Genomic DNA, 21845 nt, shown 5'->3' with positions numbered 1-21845 from the left:
CTCTCCCAACATAGGGAAAAGACCCTCGTCATTCACCTGATCTATACCCCTCACAATTTTATAAACTTCAATAAGGTCACCCCTCAGTGTATTACAAACCTACAGCTTTTACAGCCTATTTTTATATCTCAAACCCTCCATTCTCAGTAACATCCTGGTAAATCTTTCTGATCCCTGTCCAGCTTAAAATGTTCCTATTTGTTGACTAGCTTAGCTTCTAATGCATCGATACAAACAAGTTTAAACACTCCCTGTGGTAGCAAGCTCCATCTTCTCACCAGTACTTTGCAGGGAAGGAAGGGTGTGCAAGGAATGTCAAAACATTAAACAAGAAAATCTAAACAACAATGGACAACATTCCAAAGCCGATGGAGGTAGAATTGAGAGGTGTTTGTGTGTGTGAATCCATATAGTCTCAAAGAAACATTTACTGAGAATTGGGGTTCACAAGGAAAAGTGGGAGGCAAAATATTTGGGGAAACATTCAAGGAATGAGAGTACAACCTCAATGGAAAGACACTCGAATGGTGTTAACATTGAAATACAACACTCCCTGAAAGTGCAAGAAGACAGGGTGATAATAGGAGCTAACAGCACTTTAAATTTCAAAAACAGGAGCAAAGAGTTAATGAAGTAAAGTTGCAATAATTTGCTGTTTCTGAGAAATCTGTGTATGTACTGTCTCCACCATTCCAGATAAGACATTAAAGTCATGGATAGAGTGCAATATAGATTTACCAAGGTGATACAAAGGATGAGAAACTATAGTACTATGGATGGACTCAAGACACTGTGATGCGTTCCACTGGACTACTGTAGTCAAAATGAAGACTTAATTGGTGATCTAGGATTATGAACGGCTTCAATAGCACAGGTAGGAGGAGATAGGTTCCCAATTTTCCATCTTTAATGAGCCAGTGGGTTTTATACTACAATTAATTGGTTTCATGGTCACTTCAATATTTTAAAATATACCAATATTTTAATCCCCTAATTCTTGAAACAGATTTCAAATGCTCACAGAGGAATGGTAGGAGGTGAACTTCAAACCTCTAGGCCAGTCACATAACCATTACATTACCCTTCGCCTTAATCCATGTTACCAATGCTAACTGTGGTTTTCAGAGTGAACTGGGGGAGAGTTACTTGTTTGGCTGACTCCCTGCATATTTTGCTCACACAATGTTTGGCAGCTCCACAGGGACAGATTGGAAAATGTGGACAGTCTGACTCACGTTGGGGGTGGACTGGTGCAATTTGAGGAGGAGCTGAGACAGTTCATTCACACGCAATCAAAGCAGATGCTAACAAAATAATTCCATCTGCTTGCATAATGTGCCCTGTAATGAATGTTTACAAATATACAGTGAACTTACCATGAACCAAGACGATAATCAGAAACTCTAGGGTTTATACAGACATGAGACTGCGCTTCAGTTCCGTGGCCCAGTACTGCCTTTCAATTAGATCATGACTGACCTAATCGCAGCTATGAATCAATTTCATATTAAACATTTATTTGAGGATTTGAATTTGAAGATTTGTGGAAAAGTGGATCTGCTTCAAGTTTAATGTGCATGATCTGGATTAGCTTTGACAAAAAGAGGTTTCTGAGACACTGAAAACATTTTTTAAAAAAAAAAGGCTTTTTAGAAATTATGTGAATTTATCAGCGTCCCCTTCACTGTCGCTGGGTCAAAATCCTGGAATTCCCTCCCTGATGGCATTGGAGGTCAACCCACAGCAAGTGGACTGCAGCAATTCAAGAAGACAGCTCAAGGGCAGCTAGGGATGGGCAAGAAATGCTCGTCAGCCAATGACACTCACATCCAACAAATGAATTTTTTAAAAATTAGATAACCTGGACAGATATAAAAAGGAAAAATTTAGAGGGATATAGGCCAAGCACAGTAAAATGGGACCAGTCCAGGTTTGGAAACTTGGCTTGCATGGACTAGTTAGACTGAAGGGCCTGTTTTCATGCTGTAGGACTGTATAACTGCATGGACTCATTTCCCAGATGTCATTTGAGTTGGTTTTATGTCTGTCTGGTTTGAACAACATGTGCTTTGCAGAGTTGTTTTGGTTTAGATGTTCAGTTAAGAAGCATCTGCTAAAAAAAAGGGGCTGCCCAGCTTATTTCTTCTGTTTGCTTGAAATAGCTTTGCTGAGATTAAGGTAAAACCTGGTTTCTCTTCTGGAAGAGTGACAGAAAGAACTTTACAACGTGATACCTCCTGAGTAAGCCGTGTTGCCAAGACCTCAAAGACAGCCACATGTGAAGACGACTTCACAGATTCACAGAAGTGTGACAGTGCTGGATGCCACCATTCAGCCCATCATGCCTGTACTGGCTCATTCAATTAGCATCATCACCCTCATATTAATCTGCTGTTTTTTCCTCACATCCCAATAATCCAACACCCACTTAAAATGCCTCAATTGAATCTGCCTCCACAACACTCCCACGCACAGCATTTCATACCCTAACTATTTGCTTCACCCATGTTTCTTTTATGGATCACTTTAAATCTATGCCATCTTGTTCTTGTTCCTTTAATAAGTGGAACAGTTTCTCTTTATTGTTTCTACGCAGCTCACTCATAATTTTGAACTTGACCACGCATGCAATGATGCCAGATCAATAGACTTAAGAACATTCTATGTCTCATCCAATTGGTCTTTAAGAATAACCATCATTAAGGATGTAACAAGCAAGTTAGTTAAAGGACAGACAGTGGACCTGATCTATTTGGATTTCCAGAAGACGTCTGACAAGGTGTCACATAGGAGATTGCTAAATCGAATAAGAGCCCATGGTATTAGGGGCAAAATACTCACATGGATAGAGAATTGGCTGCCTGGCAGGAGTCAGAGTGTGGGGATAGCAAGAGTGTAAACAGTGGGTTCCAGGAAAAAGTGTGTGTGTGTATAATTGTGTACCATTGGAAAGTAGGTGTGTAAGTGTGTACTGGTGGAAAACGAGTGTGTGACAGTGTGATGGGCAAAGTGAGCGCATAACTGTGTGTAATAGTGTACTCCAGTGGAAAGCAAGTTTGTAACAGCATGTCCAAACAGTAAGTGAATGCATAACAGTGTGTTCTAGTTGTGCTGGTCATTTTTCCTGGAATTTCCAAGTAGCTGACTTTCTTGTACATTGCAGTGTGTCTTAGTAATTAATGTTCCTGCACCTTCCAGGTAACTGTCACACCTGTCTATCATAATATTTCTAGGCAGATGATGCACTTGCACATTAAAATAGTCCCACAGAGCTGACATACCTGAATGTCACGGTATGACAGCAGTAGGTTCATTACAATGTCAGCGCTCAGAAGCTCCACACTGTCCAGCTGCAGTTGGATTCGTGCAAGTGCTTGTCGCAGCTCCTTTCCACTGTACATTTCCCTTGCTTTGCGGATTTCATTCCGAATGCTTTCCCGGAAATATTCACTGCAAAACAGGCAAAGTTAAAAGCCCTTGGTCGGTAAAAGCAGAAAGCCACACCATTCTTACTAATCCAGTGTTAATGAAACATATTTCAGCCTCTTCAAAACTGGCTGCTGATCAAAAACAGAGAGTGCCAGAGAAACTCAGCAGGTCCATGGAGAGAGAAACAGAATCACTGTTTTGAATCCAGTGACTCTTCTTGGTGCATTTATTTTAATGGCCATTGATCAATCATGCCTGCTAGAATCAAGTATACAAGACAATGTTCCAACACCCTGCCCTTTTCAATGGATTGTTTAGCACTGTAATGCTTGAGGGCACAGGGGTGAAATATCACAGAGTCTGAGATGTCATTCAGTTTTGTCCTGGATAGCGACTTTTGTGTGCTTATTCACACTCACCTGTCCTAAAGTTACTGTCCCATTCTGAGGCACTATTCCACAAACATTATTGCCCTCTGTATCTTCCTCAATTTCCCCTATTTCACATTGAAAATCAGGCTGGTTAGTGCAGGGAGAGATAATAAATACAACTTGTGCAGCTTGTTTAATCAGACTAGAGTTTAAATGTAATGTCAAGTTGAAGTATCGGACCTTACCCCATGGAAAGAAGCCATTTTGTCCATTGCATCTGCTGCTTCTTTGATAAAGCAAACTATTTATTTCCACTGCCCTGGTTTTGCCCCAAAGTGCTGTAATACATTTCCCATCCTATTTCCTGATTGATATTTATATCTGGATTTGGTTCCATTGCTGATTTAGGTTGTAGAAGAAAGATTTTTAAGGGGAGGTGATGGCCTAGTGGTATTAATATTGGATTGTTAATCCAGAGATTCAGGTCACGCTCTGGGGGCCCAGCTCTAAATCCCACCACAGCAGATGGTGGAATTGAAAGTCTAATGATTGTCAACTGTCAGACAAACCCATCTGGTTCACTAATACCCTTTAGGGAAGGAAGCTGCCATCCTTACCTAGCCTGAACTACACATGACTCCAGGTCCACAGGAATGTGGTTGACATTTGACTGCCCTCTGGGCAATAAATGCTGGCTTAGCCAGTGAGACCCACATCCTGTGAATGAATAAAAAATACTTCCTGACCATCATAACCTGTTGTGTGAAAAAGCTCACAATCTTCACTCTGGAAGGAGAAGCAAACAAAACTTGGAAATGGCACACACAGCTCCAACTCATCCTGTGTACCTGGAAATGGAACGCCACCACTTCAATTCACAGTTTTACTGGCTTTTGCTTTCACTTTTCTTTTCCCTAGCCAAATCTGTGCCTTCTGGCATTTGGCACTCCTGCCAGTGGAAGCAGATTTTTCTACAAAGAGCTACCGATGCGTTGCCTCGCTTACTCAATCCCTGGCCAAATACTCATGGGTACAATATGGAGAGGAGCAGTGATGTCCCCATCAGCAAGGCAGCATCACTGAACTTGAGAAATCCCAGTCACTCCCAACAACTCAATTAGAAAGTGCGTCTCTGGATTAACTTGAGTTAACACAGGAACTACGGTCACAGTGATGAACAGAAGAACAGAAAAATGAGGGAGACTGCTACATGCACCTTTCCCTTTCTGGCTTTTATACAGTCATTGTTTACTCCCAGCCTTGCATCAGATGGACACCTGATACGAGAGATCAGTTGTCCTCCTTGCTCCACTTCTGCTCTTGCAGGAGGAGCTGAACAAATGAGTTAAGAGTGTGGGGCAGCAAAGAGGCAATGGGAACTATCTCCAACTGAGCAGACTCAGTGAACTCTGTCCAATGCTGAAGAATTTGAAGGAACATGTTCAGGCAGTCACTTATTGCCTGCTCCTGAGGCATCAATGAGACAATCATTCCACTTCTTAGTCAATCCACATCACGGCAAAAGTTCATTTCGGGGAGGTTACTGGAGTAAGCCAACCCTAATACATTCTGTTCACTTTACTCCCACTATTCAGTAATGATTAATATTAATCATTAATTTCACCATTAGATCACTTATTACCTAAAGTTTTTAATGGTGATGAAGGACTTTTGATTTATTGCAATTTTAAAAGAAAGAATCATTCTCCGATCATTCTGACCCATCACACCATATCAATCCCAAGAGACTCTGGGCTTTGTTCTATTTTCACATCTATGCTGAGGATGTGATCAGCTTGTTTGGATTAGAAAAGGAATTACAATCATTGATTTTCCAGTTCTTTGTGTTTTTGTCACTCAGTGGGAAAGCTGGTGTCAACAGTGCAGGAAACCTGATACCTTTCCCCTCCCCCAACACACATTTTATTTGAGGGAGGGCATGTGGGTGTGCTAGATGATCTGTTTTAATGGCGATGCCTCGTTTTGTGATTGATATGGCTGAAGAGAGAGTGACTCTGAAGTGTTAGCAAGATTCATACATTCATAGCACAAAAGGTGCACTCATCCACTGTTCAGCACCTGTCTCACATCCTTGAATATTATGATACTTGAAGTGCTCATCCAAATATTTTTTAAAGGCAATAGGGTTTCTGGCCTCCTTCCCAGGCAATGCATTCCAAATTCCCACCACCCTCTGAGTGAAAGAGTTATCTTTTCCTCCAAATGTCCTCGGAATCTCCCATCCCTTTCTCTAAAACTATATCCCCTTGTGATTGACCCCTCAATCAAGGTGAGCAGCTGTTCTCTATTCACCCTGTCCATACCCCTCACAATCCATTACATTTCAATCATGTCCCACCCTCAGTCTTCTCCACTCCAAACAAAACAACCCAAGCTCATCCAGCCTTTCCCTACAACCAACTTCTCCATCCCAGGCAACCTCCTCTACACCCCCATCCAGCACCATCACATGTTGTGGGGCGACCAGAACAGCACACAGCACTCCATGATGAGGAGTGGACAGTCTTAGCCTTTGAACAAGGTTCTACTCAGCAACATCTCTCTCCAGATTCTTCTCATCATGTGACCTCTCACATCACTGCTGATGTGGCCGGTTATTTGTATATTTGAATATTAACTCATTACTCCACAAATGACTGGAATACATTAATGAGAGGTTGAAAGAGATCCAAAACCAAATGCATCATCTTCCTCACTTCAAATCTAAACACCACAGCTCTACTTCCCCTCCCCCTCTCCCCACTCCATGCAGCTGAGATCTTCTTACCAAGAGTTGATCTGGGTCTCCTCCAGCAATTTAGTCAGGCGATCGACCAAGGGCATGAGGAGAGGCTCCAGGTTAAAGTGAGGTTGGAACATCTCGGTCAGGCACTTCATCATACTGGCTTCACAGCAGAAGACCTTACCACTGGGCGTCACAATGTACGGAATGAAGATGTAGTTCCCATAACACCCCTGGAGGAAAGAGAGACAGCCAATCACTTCAGCTCCTACACGAAGGCAAGATCACAAAGTATCCTCACTGCCCACTCAGTGACAGTCACATTGCTCTACATTTGATCATTCAAGCTGATTCCTTTCCAAAATGGTTTTGTCTTCTGCCATCTCTGCTGTAATTTATTTTTTGATTCTGTTCTGAAATCGAAGATGGGTTAATACTGAAAAGCATAGCCAACTCTGTCATTTCTGTCCCCTTCTTCGACCAGGATCACAATAGAGGTTGTCCAATCACCCTGAACCAGGCCTTTACATAGTAACACGAGGCCATTCAGCCTGCTTCATTATTTGCTGCTGTCGCTCAGCCCAAGCCGGACCAGTTGACAAGAGGACCCCTTGCCAATGTGTGAGAGAGACAGGGGCCCAGTGACAGTGGGCTGGGCTTACCCAATATTGGTACATACTCCAGATCACAAGATTCAACAGGATTTAGGTAGAAATGCTGGGATTAGTACAATTAGGAAATAGCACGCAAATCAACACTCTTCACTATATCTCAGTCGATCTGACAACAAGAAATCAAATTCAAAATCAAAAAAGCCCTTGTGGAAAGGAGATCCCGGCCACCAAAGGTGCGAGCACACTGTTGTGTGACCTTTTCTTCTGAACATCATAATAACCAACAACGCCAAAGGAAATGGACACCTCTGCAAGAAAAACGACACAAATACAGATTCCCGAAGAATACCACACTTTAAGGCACAAGAATGAAAAAGTCTTTGCAGACAGCAGTCCAGTTAAACGTATAGTTTGATCAGCCAATAGCAGGCAGTGAGCAGCGGATTAAACCCTAGACTGGGGGACAGCATCCCTCAAAGTGTACTCTACATCTGCTGGCAGTGATGCAAATACTAAGTGGCATGCTCTCCTACAAATCAAATAAGCTGGTATATATTCTTCAGGGTGTCAGCAGCAAATATTATGCCATCAACATCCAAGACAGTCACTCCAGTTTTCTAAGGATCAAGAGGTTAAGCTGCAATTATACAAAACCCTGGTTAGACCCCAACGAGCCTACTGTGTGCAGGTCTGGGCACCACACCTCAGGAAGGTTATATAGGATACAAAGGGAGTACAAGAGGTACTTTGACGTCGGGGGTTAAATTACGAGCAGCAATTACACAAATTAGGTTTTCTCTAGAATTTAGAAGGTTAAGGGGTGATCTGATTGAAGTCTTCATGATATTAACAGGAGAAGACAGGGGAGATAATTACTGGTCAGGAGCTCTGTTAGGAATCACTTCTACACACAAAACGTGGTAGATGTTCGACCTGAGGTGGATAAATTTTTGATTAATTTTATTAATAAATTTTAGATTAATATCAGCAAAGGTGTTAAGGGATATGGAGTTGGGCCACAGATCAGAAATGATCCCCTTGATCGGTGGTACAGGCCTGAGGGGCCTAATGGCCTGCTCCTTTGCCTAAGGGCAAATAATCTGCTGGATCAGAACAAGGGAGATACCAGCCCCTTCTAATCACCTCAGTGGGAGGGAGAGAGTGTTAAGGAAGGAACACTCCCTTGGTTGGTCTTCCTGATCTGCTGCTGAAGGCCACCCTTATGTTGTTACTTCTGACCCCAGTATCCCCACCACACAACCCCAAGAAAGTCGCACAGATCCCCTGTTGCTTGGTGGTGTTGCTGTGCAGCTCAGACTCGGAAGCTATAGCTGCATTCACAATGGCTGCAGCCTCATCAAGGTGGAGGTCTTCATCAGCTATCCTGAGAAATGTTCACTAGATGACCACTTGAAAACTGCTTGACATTTGATCAGGTGGGTGTCTCATTGCGGGGTAAGGGGCAGTGTGTCCCATTGGCAATGACACCCATTCCCATAATAACTTAGGGGAGGCTTTGGCCTAGCTGTTACTATCACGAATGTCCTTTAGGGAAGGAAAGTGCCATCCTCACCTGGTCTGGCCTACATGTGAATCCAGACCCACAGCAATGTGGTTGACACTTGACTGCCCTCTGGCCAATTAGGGATGGGCATTAAATGCTGACTCAGCCAGTGACGTCCCCATCCTGTGAATGAATAAAAATAACTGGCAAATGGGAATCGCAGGCTATAGTTAATTCAGGAGGAACAACTGATGATGTGATAAAGAGTTATTGCCAGCAGCAAAGTGTCTGTGGCATTGAAGTGAATCAGTTGCTGCAGCACAGACCTGCAAACATGCCGCTCGACCTAAGGCTTTTAAAACACTTCACAGATTATTCCAACTACCTAAGACAACAAGGTGCAGAGCTGGATAAACACAGCACTCCAAGCAGCATCAGAGGAGCAGGAAGGCTGACGTTTCGGGCCTAGACCCTTCTTCAGAAATGGCTCTGCAGCTCCTACTATCTCTCATTCCAATTACCTTGCTGTACATGCTACTAAGTGCCGATTGTACAAACTAGTTCCTGCACAGTCTCACCTGCACCAAGTCTGTGTGCACCACTTCCTTCCCAAAGGAACAGAATGCCTCATCACCTGCCAACCAGTTCCTAAATCTTTGGGAGAGATAATGGGAACTGCAGATGCTGGAGAATCTGGGATAATTGCTGCTTGGCCTGGTGTGTTCATCCAGCTCCACACTTTGTTATCTTAGTTCCTAAATCTTTGTCTGGCCAGCACTCACTGCAGCATCACTCCCGAGGTTTGAAGGGAAGGAGGTGTGTGTTTCACAAGCACAGTTAACACACAGGAGCATGCACAGATATCTTCAAGCCACTGCAGTCATAAATTTAGCTCGGTTTCACATCTGCTACTCACTCGTTCATCTCTGTCTCGTCTCAAGCATTGCAGCTTTCGATGAACCTATTCACAGCCACTCTAAACTCTTCCCCCTTCCTGCTCACTAGCTACGAAAAACCAGATATCCAAATTAGGATGGAAATATCTCTGTCTGTCTGTCTGTCTCTCTCTCTCTCTCTGCGTCCCACTATTCCACACAGACCTCCAAATCAATCACACTCCCCAGTCCACACTCCCGCTATCTGCCAGAATTCACTCACCCAACCTCTCCCCCACCTCACTTGCCTTCTGCCTACATCACTCACTCTCCCAGTCTCTGCCCCACCTCACTCTGTCTCTCCAACCCAACTCACTCAGTCTGTCTCAGTGATAATGGGAATTGCAGATGCTGGAGAATCCAAGATAATAAAGTGTGAAGCTGGATGAACACAGCAGGCCAAGCAGCACCTCAGGAGCACAAAAGCTGATGTTTCGGGCCTAGACCCTTCATCAGAGAGGGGGATGGGGTGAGGGAACTGGAATAATTAGGGAGAGAGGGGGAGGCGGACCGAAGATGGAGAGAAAAGAAGATAGGTGGAGAGGAGAGTATAGGTGGGGAGGTAGGGAGGGGATAGGTCAGTCCAGGGAAGACAGACAGGTCAAGGAGGTGGGATGAGGTTAGTAGGTAGAAAATGGAGGTGCGGCTTGGGGTGGGAGGAAGGGATGGGTGAGGGAAAGAACAGGTTAGGGAGGCAGAGACAGGCTGGGCTGGTTTTGGGATGCAGTGGGGGGAGGGGCGAACTGGGCTGGTTTTGGGATGCGGTGGGGGAAGGGGAGTTTTTGAAGCTGGTGAAGTCCACATTGATACCATTGGGTTGCAGGGTTCCCAAGCGGAATATGAGTTGCTGATCCTGCAATCTTCGGGTGGCATCATTGTGGCACTGCAGGAGGCCCATGATGGACATGTCATCTAAAGAATGAGAGGGGGAGTTGAAATGGTTCGCAACTGGGAGGTGCAGTTGTTTATTGTGAACCGAGTGGAGGTGTTCTGCAAAGCGGTCCCCAAGCCTCCGCTTGGTTTCCCAATGTAGAGGAAGCCACACCGGGTACAATGGATACAGTATACCACATTGGCAGATGTGCAGGTGAACCTCTGCTTAATATGGAAAGTCATCTTGGGGCCTGGGATAGGGCTGAGGGAGGAGGTGTGGGGGCAAGTGTAGCATTTCCTGTGGTTGCAGGGGAAGGTGCCGGGAGTGGTGGGGTTGGAGGGAGTGTGGAGCGAACAAGGGAGTCACGGAGAGAGTGGTCTCTCCGGAAAACAGACAAGGGTGGGGATGGAAAAATGTCTTGGGTGGTGGGGTCGGATTGTAGATGACGGAAGTGTCGGAGGACGATGCGTTGTATCCGGAGTTTGGTGGGGTGGTGTGTGAGAACGAGGGGGATAGTGGCGGGGGCGGGGCGTGAGGGATGTGTTGCGGGAAATGCGGGAGACGTGGTCAAGGGCATTCTCGACCACTGTGGGGGGAAAGTTGCGGCCCTTGAAGAACTTGGACATCTGGGATGTGCGAGAGTGGAATGCCTCATCGTGGGAGCAGGTGCGGCGGAGGCGGAGGAATTGGGAATAGGGGATGGAATTTTTGCAGGAGGGTGGGTGGGAGGAGGTGTACTCTAGGTAGCTGTGGGAGTCGGTGGGGCTTGAAATGGACATCAGTTACAAGCTGGCTGCCTGAGATGGAACTCCGTTTTCTATCTGGACTCCATTTTCTCTCCTTTGGTCCAGGAACTCCCGACCTACGTCCGTGACACCACCCACGCCCTCCACCTCCTCCAGAACTTCCAATTCCCTGGCCCCCAGCACCTCATTTTCACCATGGACGTCCAGTCCCTATACACCTGTATTCCGCATGCAGATGGCCTCAAGGCCCTCCGCTTCTTCCTGTCCCGCAGGCCCGACCAGTCCCCCTCCACCGACACCCTCATCCGCCTAGCCGAACTCGTCCTCACCCTCAACAACTTCTCTTTTGATTCCTCCCACTTCCTACAGATTAAGGGGGTGGCCATGGGTACCCGCATGGGCCCCAGCTATGCCTGCCTCTTTGTCGGTTACGTGGAATAGTCCCTCTTCCGCACCTACACAGGCCCCAAACCCCACCTCTTCCTCCGTTACATTGATGACTGTATCGGCGCTGCCTCTTGCTCCCCAGAGGAGCTCGGACAGTTCATCCACTTCACCAACACCTTCCACTCCAACCTTCAGTTCACCTGGGCCATCTTCAGCACATCCCTCACCTGCCTGGACCTCTCAGTCTCCATCTCAGGCAACCAGCTTGTACCTGATGTCTATTTCAAGCCCACCGACTCCCACAGCTACCTAGAATACACCTCCTCCCACCCACCCTCCTGCAAAAATTCCATCCCCTATTCCCAATTCCTCCGCCTCCGCCGCTTCTGCTCCCACAATGAGGCATTCCACTCCCGCACATCCCAGATGTCCACGTTCTTCAAGGGCCGCAACTTTCCCCCCACAGTGGTCTTGAATGGCCTTGACCACGTCTCCCGCATTTCCCACAACACATCCCTCACACCCTGCCCCGCCACAACTGCCCCAAGAGGATCCCCCACGTTCTCACACACCACCCCACCAAACTCCGGATACAACGCATCATCCTCCGACACTTCCGCCATCTACAATCCGACCCCACCACCCAAGACATTTTTCCGTCCCCACCCTTGTCTGCTTTCCAGAGAGACCACTCTCTCCGTGATTCCCTTGTTCGCTCCACACCTCCAACCCCACCACACCCGGCTCTTTCCCCTGCAACCGCAGGAAATGCTACACTTGCCCCCACACCTCCTCCCTCACCCCTATCCCAGGCCCCAAGATGACTTTCCATATTAAGCAGAGGTTCACCTGCACATCTGCCAATGTGGTATACTGTATCCATTGTACCCGGTGTGGCTTCCTCTACATTGGGGAAACCAAGTGGAGGCTTGGGGACCGCTTTGCAGAACACCTCCGCTCGGTTCGCAACAAACAACTGCACCTCCCAGTCGCAAACCATTTCCACTCCCCCTCCCATTCCTCAGACGACATATCCATCATGGGCCTCCTGCAGTGCCACAATGATGCAACCCGAAGGTTGCAGGAACAGCAACTCATATTCCGCTTGGGAATCCTGCAGCCCAATGGTATCAATGTGGACTTCACCAGCTTCAAAATCTCCCCTTCCCCCACCGCATCCCAAAACCAGCCCAGTTCGTCCCCTCCCCCCACTGCACCACACAACCAGCCCAGCTCTTCCCCTCCCCCCACTGCATCCCAAAACCAGCCCAGCCTGTCTCTGCCTCCCTAACCTGTTCTTTCCCTCACCCATCCCTTCCTCCCACCCCAAGCTGCACCTCCATTTCCTACCTACTAACCTCATCCCACCTCCTTGACCTGTCTGTCTTCCCTGGACTGACCTATCCCCTCCCTACCTCCCCACCTATACTCTCCTCTCCACCTATCTTCTTTTCTCTCCATCTTTGGCCCGCCTCCCCCTCTCTCCCTATTTATTCCAGACCCCTGTCCCCATCCCCCTCTCTGATAAAGGGTCTAGGCCCGAAACATCTGCTTTTGTGCTCCTGAGATGCTGCTTGGCCTGCTGTGTTCATCCAGCTTCACACTTTATTATATCACTCAGTCTGTCTCTCTCTTTCAGTTCCACGTCTCTCTCTCTCTGCCCTACCTGCCACCCTGAACAAGACACAGTCTAAATGCAGTGTGGGATTCTCTTATTGCTGCCATGGCTGTGTTTGGGAATGACTGAAATCTCCGGTAAACAATCTTTGAGCATGTTGAATCTCGTTCACAGTAAAGAGTAGGTGCTGATGTCACAGCCTTTGAAGAGTACTGAAGTTTTAAAGGAGTTGCCAAAACAAAATCACAGAATGCGCCAAGGGAGATAACTCATTTACTGCCCTATTCAACCTGTAGAGAACCTACATTCAACATGCTGCATTAATTCCAGAGTACAGCGTCAAACATAATGATAAGGTTGATTAAATGAGCTGATATCATCGGAATGGAAATGTAATCAGTACCTGCACCCTGTATAGAGGTAATGCTGGAAAACCTGTGTCACATTCCATACTCTATCTTTCCGGCTCCCCAAGCTTCCTATCCTGCAACAGGGTGGTTTGCTAAGCCTGTGTCAGAACTAACCTGCTCCTGAGGTCCCATCAATGTCCATCAGTAGGCTCAGCAGGAGAGAGAGAGCAGGGTAGCTTTGCTTAGCCAGCCCTTTTATACAGGGTAGGGAAGCACTTTGCACTCACCAAACCCAATATTACCTCCAGACATTCGATTCTGCATTCAACACATGTGGGCTTCCCAGCTTTTCACTAACTAGAAGTTCCATGCATTCTCAAGAAACATTAACAAGGAACAGCCATCTCAAAACTGCACTGATCCTTCCACATCCACCTTGCTATGTGACAATCAGAGACAGGTTAGATATCCACAGTGACCCAACAAACAATCCCAGAAAAGGGACAGCATGGAGCTAGATACAGAATAAAGCTCCCTCTACGCTGTCACCCTTCAAACAGTCCCAGGACAGGGACAGCATGTGATTAAATACAGCGTAAAGCTCCCTCTAAACTACCCCGAGCAAACACTCCCAGGACAGGTATTCCACGAGCTTAGATTCAGAGCAAAGAACCCTCACATCTTCCCATCCAAACACATGCAGGAAAGGGACAGCATGGGGTTAGACCCAGGGTAAAGCTAGTCCTAGGTACATTTTGCTCATTGTGTTCTTTCATCTCATTTGATATCACAGCTTTAACCAGCACACTCATTTTTAAAAGTCGCCTGAAAAACCTACCATATTTCTCTGACAAATGGTATCCTGTAAACAAAACAGAAAATGATCAGAGTCTAAATTTAAAAACTGACTTTGAAGACGTGTTCTTCAATTTTATTTTATCAGATAGAGTTAATTAGCCATAGGAGGAGCTCTACAAGTGTTGGACCAGAGGATAAAATGATCACCTCTTCATGTTGGTTCCAGTGACATGCAGGAATTGTGTGCTTATCACAGCAAGGTCTTCGTGAATGTGGGTTGAAATGGAAATGGACTCCCTTGTCCAAGGGGGCATCAGTTATATTTCTCTCCAATGATAGGCAATGTCTCAACTTCAAATTCAGATCCTCCTTGCGTTGTGCATAACATGGTTCAAAACCTACTCTACAATCAGTCATCAGGGTAACTCTTGTTGTAGAAGACTTTCAGTACTTCAAAGGGCAAATAATATCACTGGATAAGATCTGCCATCGGGGTATAATGTTGCTGGGCAGAGCTAACCACTCTTCAGTGTAATGTACCAGTTCTCCCCAGTAGCTAGTAAAGAAAAAAATCCAAAGAACTGCAGATGCTGGAAATCAAAAATTACTGGAAAAGCTCAGCAGGTCTGGCAGCTTATGAGCAGAGAAATCAGAGTTAATGTTTTGGCTCCAGTGACCCTACATAAAGGAGAGACAACAAACTCAAAATATTAACTCTGCTTTCTTTCCACAGATATTGGCAGACTTGCTGAGCTTTTCCAACAATTTCTATTTTTGCTTCCAGTCTCCAGTGTGCACTTCAGTCATCGTTCTTAGTGTTAAAACCACGCAGTTAGAATAATAATGTGCATTTATCTCGAGTTGAGCTTGATGTCTCGTTAGAGACAAAACATGTCTCTTAGGTGTAATGTATATAAGGTACTGAACAGTTACTGTTTAATCAAGTCAGATCCTGTCTTCTGCCTAAGATGTTGTGGGAGTTATCCTTCCCCACATGGTATCAGTGGCTCAACTTATACCAATAAGGAAGATTGATGGAAGCCAGGAAATCGCAGATGGTAGGAGCAACGTTCACAAAATCCAGGTACACAGCATTACAGCCAGGAAGATGCCATACTCTCAGGGCGTACAGGTTAGACAACTCAGCAGCACCTTTTCTAGCCATAAATTTCTGCAGTGGGACTTGTTGCCAGAGTTTCTGGCTCTTAATCAAAGATGTAACTACAAGAGGTTGTTGGCTTGCTCACGGAGCTGGCTGGTCATTGTGCAGATGCTTCATCACCATTCTAGGTGACATCATCAGTGCAGCCTCTGATGAAGCGATGTTGTTCTACTCAACTCGGTATTTATACGATCTGGTCTGTTAAGTTGGGTTGTCTCGTTTCCGGTTCTGATCTACATGGGTTTGTATATGAGGTCTAATTCCACATGTTTGTTGATTGCATTGTAAGTCGAAAACTGGGCCACTGGGAATTCCTGTGCGTGTCTGTATTTGGCTTGGGCTAGGATGGTCACATTATCCCGGTTAAATTGATGGCCTTTATGATCAAGATATACGAGCACCAGCTAGCAGCAAAAAGACGCAACAAACTTTCCCTCATCTCAGTGCACCCAGACAATGAAAGCCATCAATTTAACTGGGACATCATGACCATCCTAGGTCAGGAATTCTATGCACAGGAATTCCTAGAAGCCTGGTTTTCAATCCATAAAGCAATCAACAAATATGTAGAATCGGACCCCATAGACAAAGCCATACAGATCAAAACCAGAAATGACACTACTCACCATAATAGACCAGACAGTATAAATTCCAGGTGGAGTAGAATAACATCGCTTCATCAGAGACCTCACTGATGATGTCACCCAGCATGGTGATGGAGCAAGCCAACAGCCTCATCTAAACCAGAGCTACAAATCTTCGCAAGAGCCTTTTACCACAGGAGCTCCATTGCCTGGGTTAGTGACAGCAATGTGATGGTTGCATCTTGTAATGCTGCTGCCTGGTGAGGGAGGAAGTCCACAGAAGAAATCCTTTGAAAGTTATAGAGGTATGTTAAAAACTGTCTAGTTCAGTGATACTCCCAAATAAGGCGTATCAAAAGCAAAAAAAAATCCATATAGTTTAAATCCAGACACAGACTTGTTAAAACTCTATCATACAAAAACCCAACAGCAGGGATATTTCCGTCTACACATCAATCATGTATCAATTCTAAAGATTTTCTCAAGTTTGTACATCCAGTGACTTATTATTGCTGACAAGACATGAGTTATGTCATGGCTGAATTGTATTTATTATTTTCCTAAAACTTATATTTACATTGTTCCTTTAACTGAAACCACTTTTTTCTTTCTTTATTCATTCATGGGGTGAGGGTGTCACTGACTAGGCAGCATTTATTGCCCATCCCTAATTGCCCAGAGGTCAATTGAGAGTCAACTACATTGCGGTGGGCCTGGAGTTACATCTAGGCCAGACCAGGTGAGGATGGCAGATTTCCTCCCTTGATGGACATTAGTGAACCAGATGGGTTCTTCTGACAATCAGCAATCGATATGTGGTCATTGCTAGACTCATAGTGCCAGATTTTGTTCTGTGTTCAATTCAAATTCCATCATCTGCCTGGACAAGATTTGAACCGCCAGCTTCGAAAACATTATCTGGGTCTCTAGATTAACAGACCATTCCGTCCCCTTGCTACCAATCAAATACTTCTTAAAGTGTATTCACTGTTGCAACTCAAGAAATGTGATGGCCTATTTACTCTTGTTTGGATATTATTGGGACTGAAACACGGCGTATAGATCCCATCTCCAACTGCTTGTGGGATTTATTCTGAGAACAGTCTTCATCAATCTGGAAACCTCAATAATAGGGAGTAAATGTACAGTTGAGATCATCACATCACTTGTATCCATCCAATTCTAAGCTGAAAATCCTCTTTACAGACATGCGTTTATGTAGCGCCCATCATGAAGTCTCAAAGTGCTTCACAACCAATGACTACATGAGCAGGGCACAGGCTAGGAATCCTGTAGCGAGTAACTCACCTCCATTCTGTCTGATGCCTGTACACCATTTTAAAGACACAATTCAGGAGCCTGATGAAATATTCTCCATTTACTTCCATTGGTGCACCCCCAACAACAACACTCAAGAAGCTTGATAACATCCAGGTCAAAGCAGCCTGCTTTCTTGATAACCCCATCCACCACCTTAAAAAATCCTCTCCTTCTGCCACTGACACAGTGTGTAGCATCTACAGCGTGCACTGAAACAACGTGCCAATGTTCCTTAAGAATGTTCCTTCCAAACCCGCAACCTCTAAAATCTGGGAGGACAAAGGCAGCATATTCATAGGAACACCCTCACCTGCAAGTCACACCAGCCCAATCTGGAAAAATATCATTGCTCCTTCATAATCACTGGGTAAAAATTCTGCAACTTCCTTCCTAACAGCACTGTTCCACACTAGGTGAGTGTGTGCCTGGAAAATATGGACCACAATGGTTTAAGAAGGCAGCTCAACATCACCTTCTTAAGGGGAAGGAGCATTAAATGCAGGCTCTGCCAGCAATGGCAATGCCCACATCCTTCAAAAGGTAGGGCTTCAGCTAACCTAAAAAGCCAACAATATTGAAATCAACGTGCAACTATCAATGTTCTACCACCTACTCTTGTTAAACCTCCCACAGAAGCGATCCTTAGGTCTTCTTGGACTTGCATCTCATTTCTAAAGTGTGTAGAAGGGGAGTTTGCTGTTATGTATTATGACAAGTCTCTGGATGAGGTTCTCAAGTTATTACATTTCTGAACAGATAACCCAAGTTGTAAAACTACTGGGAAGCTAGCCTTCTTCATTTGTATCGCCTCTCAGTTAAAAATCCCTCCCTTATGGATATCATTCTCTCATATCAAATGAGCTAATGTTTTAAAAGAAGCCGATTTAACCAGGCATTTTTGAGCTAAAAAAAAATGAGATTATTAGTTACTAAATGCAAGAAGAAATAGTAAACAACATACACACAAATTAGCAACAAGAAGCAAGTCGAGAAAGATGCAACGATTGATCTCTGTGGGTGGTTTGTCTTTATTCAATTTATTTTCCCCCTTTATTCATGTGACAAGATGAGGATCTTGCTGGTGAAACAGCATTTATTGCCAATCCCTAATCGCTCAGAGGGCAGTTCAGAGTCAACCACATTGCTGTGGGTCTGGAGTGACATATAGGCCAGCATGGACAAGGATGGCAGTTTCCTTTTCTAAAGAACATTTGTGGGCCAGATGGGTTTTCTCAACAAGTGATTCACAGTCATGATTAGATTCTTAATTCCAGATACGTCATTAAATTTAAATTCCACCATCTGTCATGGCTGGATTTGAGCCCAGGTCCCCTGAATGCTATCTAGGTCTCTGGATTAACAGTCCAGCAATAATACCACTAGGCCATTGCCTCTCCTATTGGAACATTGTGGAACATTGATTGTTGAACAGCTGATTTCAATATTCTTGGCTTTATAGGTGAGCTCAAATCCTTATGCACTGTTTCCTTTTGACAGTGATTGGTGTGCAGCATTCACAGCAGGAAAACCCTCCTCTTCTTCTGTTTCCTTTTGACTGGTTTGCTCGTTTCCAGCACTTACAGTGATAAGTTAATTTACCTGCAATGCAGCCTTGTCCAGTGGTTGGTTCTTTTCAACTGTTACCGTCATATCTCACTGGCACTCCAACCCAATCTAATACATACAAATACCACAGACCGATAGCCCGATGTATAAACACTTCAACTCTCTAGCACACCCAGACCAGGGTTGAACTGGCTGTTAATTCTGTTTTTGTCTACCCTTGAATGGGGAAGTCACAAACGAAGTCTCTCATGCAGACCGCTGTCTTTTCCCCAATCATGCTCGCAGTCTGAGATAAGTTCCAGAAATTTACAGTTCAGTCTGTGATGCAATTCCCTTTTTAACACCCGTCTCTTTGAAGACTCCCATCAGTTGTGACATTCCACGATCTCCCTCTCCACTCACTGAGTTAAAACCTGCATCATTTTTAGCTGTACGGCCTTCAAGAAAACATGTTACAGTTAAAAGTTCAAGTGTAAACACCTTGGGGTTCATCTGTCATCATGACATAACCTAGGAGATTCAGCATTTACTTTGTGTACAGCAAAGTCCTATAAAACGGCAATGCAATAACGACTAGATAAATATGATATAATGACGTTATTTCAGAAATGAATATTGGCCAGGATATCAGGCAGAGTTTCTCTGCACTTCATGTTCCTAAGATAGTTTATAAGAGAGAGGGAAACTCTGTTCATATCCATAATATGATGTTTCAACAATGAAAAACTCCTTCAGTATTGGGGTATCTTTCTTTGGAGTGAGACAAAGAACCCACATTTTTGGAATCAGAGGAGTGTGCTTCAACATTGAGTCAAGGCTGACATATTGGGCTGAACATAAACTTTTATCAACATCGCAGACAGTTTCACCACAAAATGCCAGTTACACATTGTTCACTTCCTGAAAGTTTTAAGTTTATTTACGAGAGCACTGAGATCCATGTTTTTGCCCACTGGAGGGAAGAATCATTAAAGTGTACTTTCACACTGATGATGGCGTAAGGTCTGTCTTTAGTCATAGAATCCCTACAGTGTGTAAGCAGGCCCTTCAGCCCAACAAGCCCACAGCAAACCTCAGAATATCCCAACCAGACCCATCCCCTTGTAACCCATTTAATCTACAAATCCCTGAACACTACAGGCAATTTAGCATGGCCAATCCACCTAACCTGCACATCTTTGGACTATGGGAGGAAACTGGAGCACCCAGAGGAAAACCGCGCAGACGTGGGGAGAACATGCAAACTCCACACAGACAGTTGCCCAAGGGTGAAATCAAACCTGGGTCCCTGGTGCTGTGAGGTAGCATTGCTAACCACTGAGCCACCATGCCACCCTAGCTCAGGTAAAGTGCCAGGAAAGGGGAGAGGACAGACCCACATAGTTTTATTTGAGTTGCATTACTCACGCAGACCATGGTGGAGACAGAGCTGGCAAACTCAAGTGTATAAGTAACTGTGCCTCAGTGAGAAGTACTCTCACCTCCCTCAGAAGGTCATACCCACACCAAAGACCTGAACACATAAACATACCTAACAATTTAACACAACACCGAGGAAGACATTAAGATTCCACCATTCAAATGGAACATTAGGGTGAGTTCTCCTCGGAGTTCTGGTCAATACTTATTCCTCTTCATTGTTTGTCAAATAGAGTACAATGTGGGAAAAGCATGAAATTGACAGAATTTTGACTGAAAATATAACAAAGCATATGATCTAAGTGATGGGAGCTTGCAGAGCTCTGAGATGCAGAGAGTTCTGGGTGTTCTGGTGTATGAATTGCAGAAGGTTAGTGTGCTGGTGCAGCTAGTGATCAGGAAAGTTAATGGAATGTTATGTTTTGTTATGAGATGAATCAAGTACAAGGGTAGGGAGGTTATGCTTCAGTTATACAGGGCATTGGGGAGATACTTAATGTTAATACATTGGAAGCAGTTCGATGAAGGTTTATTAAACATTATAACAGGGCACTCGGATAAGTTTAATGTAATCGGGCAGGTAGTTCTGTTGAAGGGTTACTGGACCCGAAATATTAACTCAGCTTTCTCGCTACAGATGATGTCTGCTGAGTTTCTCCAGCAATTTCTGTTTTTGTTTACGATGCTAATACCTGGAATGAGCAGACTGCCTTATAACGCAGGGCTGGACAGGTTAGGCCTATATCCTCTGGCGTTCAGAAGTGTCAGAGGTGACTGAGTTGAAACCTGCGAGACCAGGTGGACGTAGGAAGAATGGTTTTTTTTGAGAGTGAATCTAGAACTAACAGTCACAGTTCAAAAATAAGGGGATACTCATTTAAGGCAGAGATGAAGAAACGTTATTTTGTCTGCAGTGTTCCCCCTAATTTTCTTACCAACCACATAGGCCTCCAAGACCCGTGTATAGGAACAACTTCCCAAACCAGCTCCCATTGCCATGATCAAAGTGCCAATGCTGATTGCCATTCACCGACAATTGGAGCGTCCGGTTTGTCGAGAGCCTTTGGAATTCTCGTCCTTTTAAGGCAGTGGATTCAGAATCTTCAAATATTTTTTAGGGTATAGGTTGTTAGATTCTTAATTACCAAGGGGCTGAAACATTATTGGGGGTTTGCAGGAATGTAGAGTTGAGATTAAGATCAGATCGGCTATGAGTTTATTGAATGACAGAACAGGCTTAAAGGGCCAGATGGCCTACCCTTGCTCATATATTTGCACGTATCATCATGTAAGTAATAAAGAAGATGATGGGACTAAAGATAGAATGTGTGAATAATGCAAATAGAGGACGTAGTGAAGGCACTGTAGGAAATTAACTGACTGCAGCATGGCTGAAAGTTGATGAGGGCCATCCCATTGAGGAGT

The 21845-nt window shown here is 44.8% G+C and overlaps 1 protein-coding gene across 3 annotated transcripts in view; it reads right to left on the bottom strand.

Moving 5' to 3' along the window:
* The window catches only part of si:ch211-1i11.3 (mitogen-activated protein kinase kinase kinase 5), a 159704-nt gene that overhangs the window by 124444 nt on the left and 13415 nt on the right, over nt 1-21845 (bottom strand). For all 3 annotated transcript variants that reach the window (XM_048558082.2, XM_048558083.2, XM_048558084.2), the window contains exons 3-4: nt 6589-6776; nt 3282-3450 (exon numbers count right to left, since the gene is read on the bottom strand). In XM_048558082.2, the coding sequence (XP_048414039.1) occupies nt 3282-3450; nt 6589-6776 (357 nt within the window). The remainder of the gene's footprint in view (nt 1-3281; nt 3451-6588; nt 6777-21845) is intronic.

The sequence above is a fragment of the Stegostoma tigrinum genome, chromosome 24 (genome assembly GCF_030684315.1).
Source record: "Stegostoma tigrinum isolate sSteTig4 chromosome 24, sSteTig4.hap1, whole genome shotgun sequence".
NCBI classification, from domain to species: Eukaryota; Metazoa; Chordata; class Chondrichthyes; order Orectolobiformes; family Stegostomatidae; genus Stegostoma; species Stegostoma tigrinum.
Note: the sequence above shows the minus strand (reverse complement) of the source record. Positions and strands in the feature narration are given on the sequence as shown.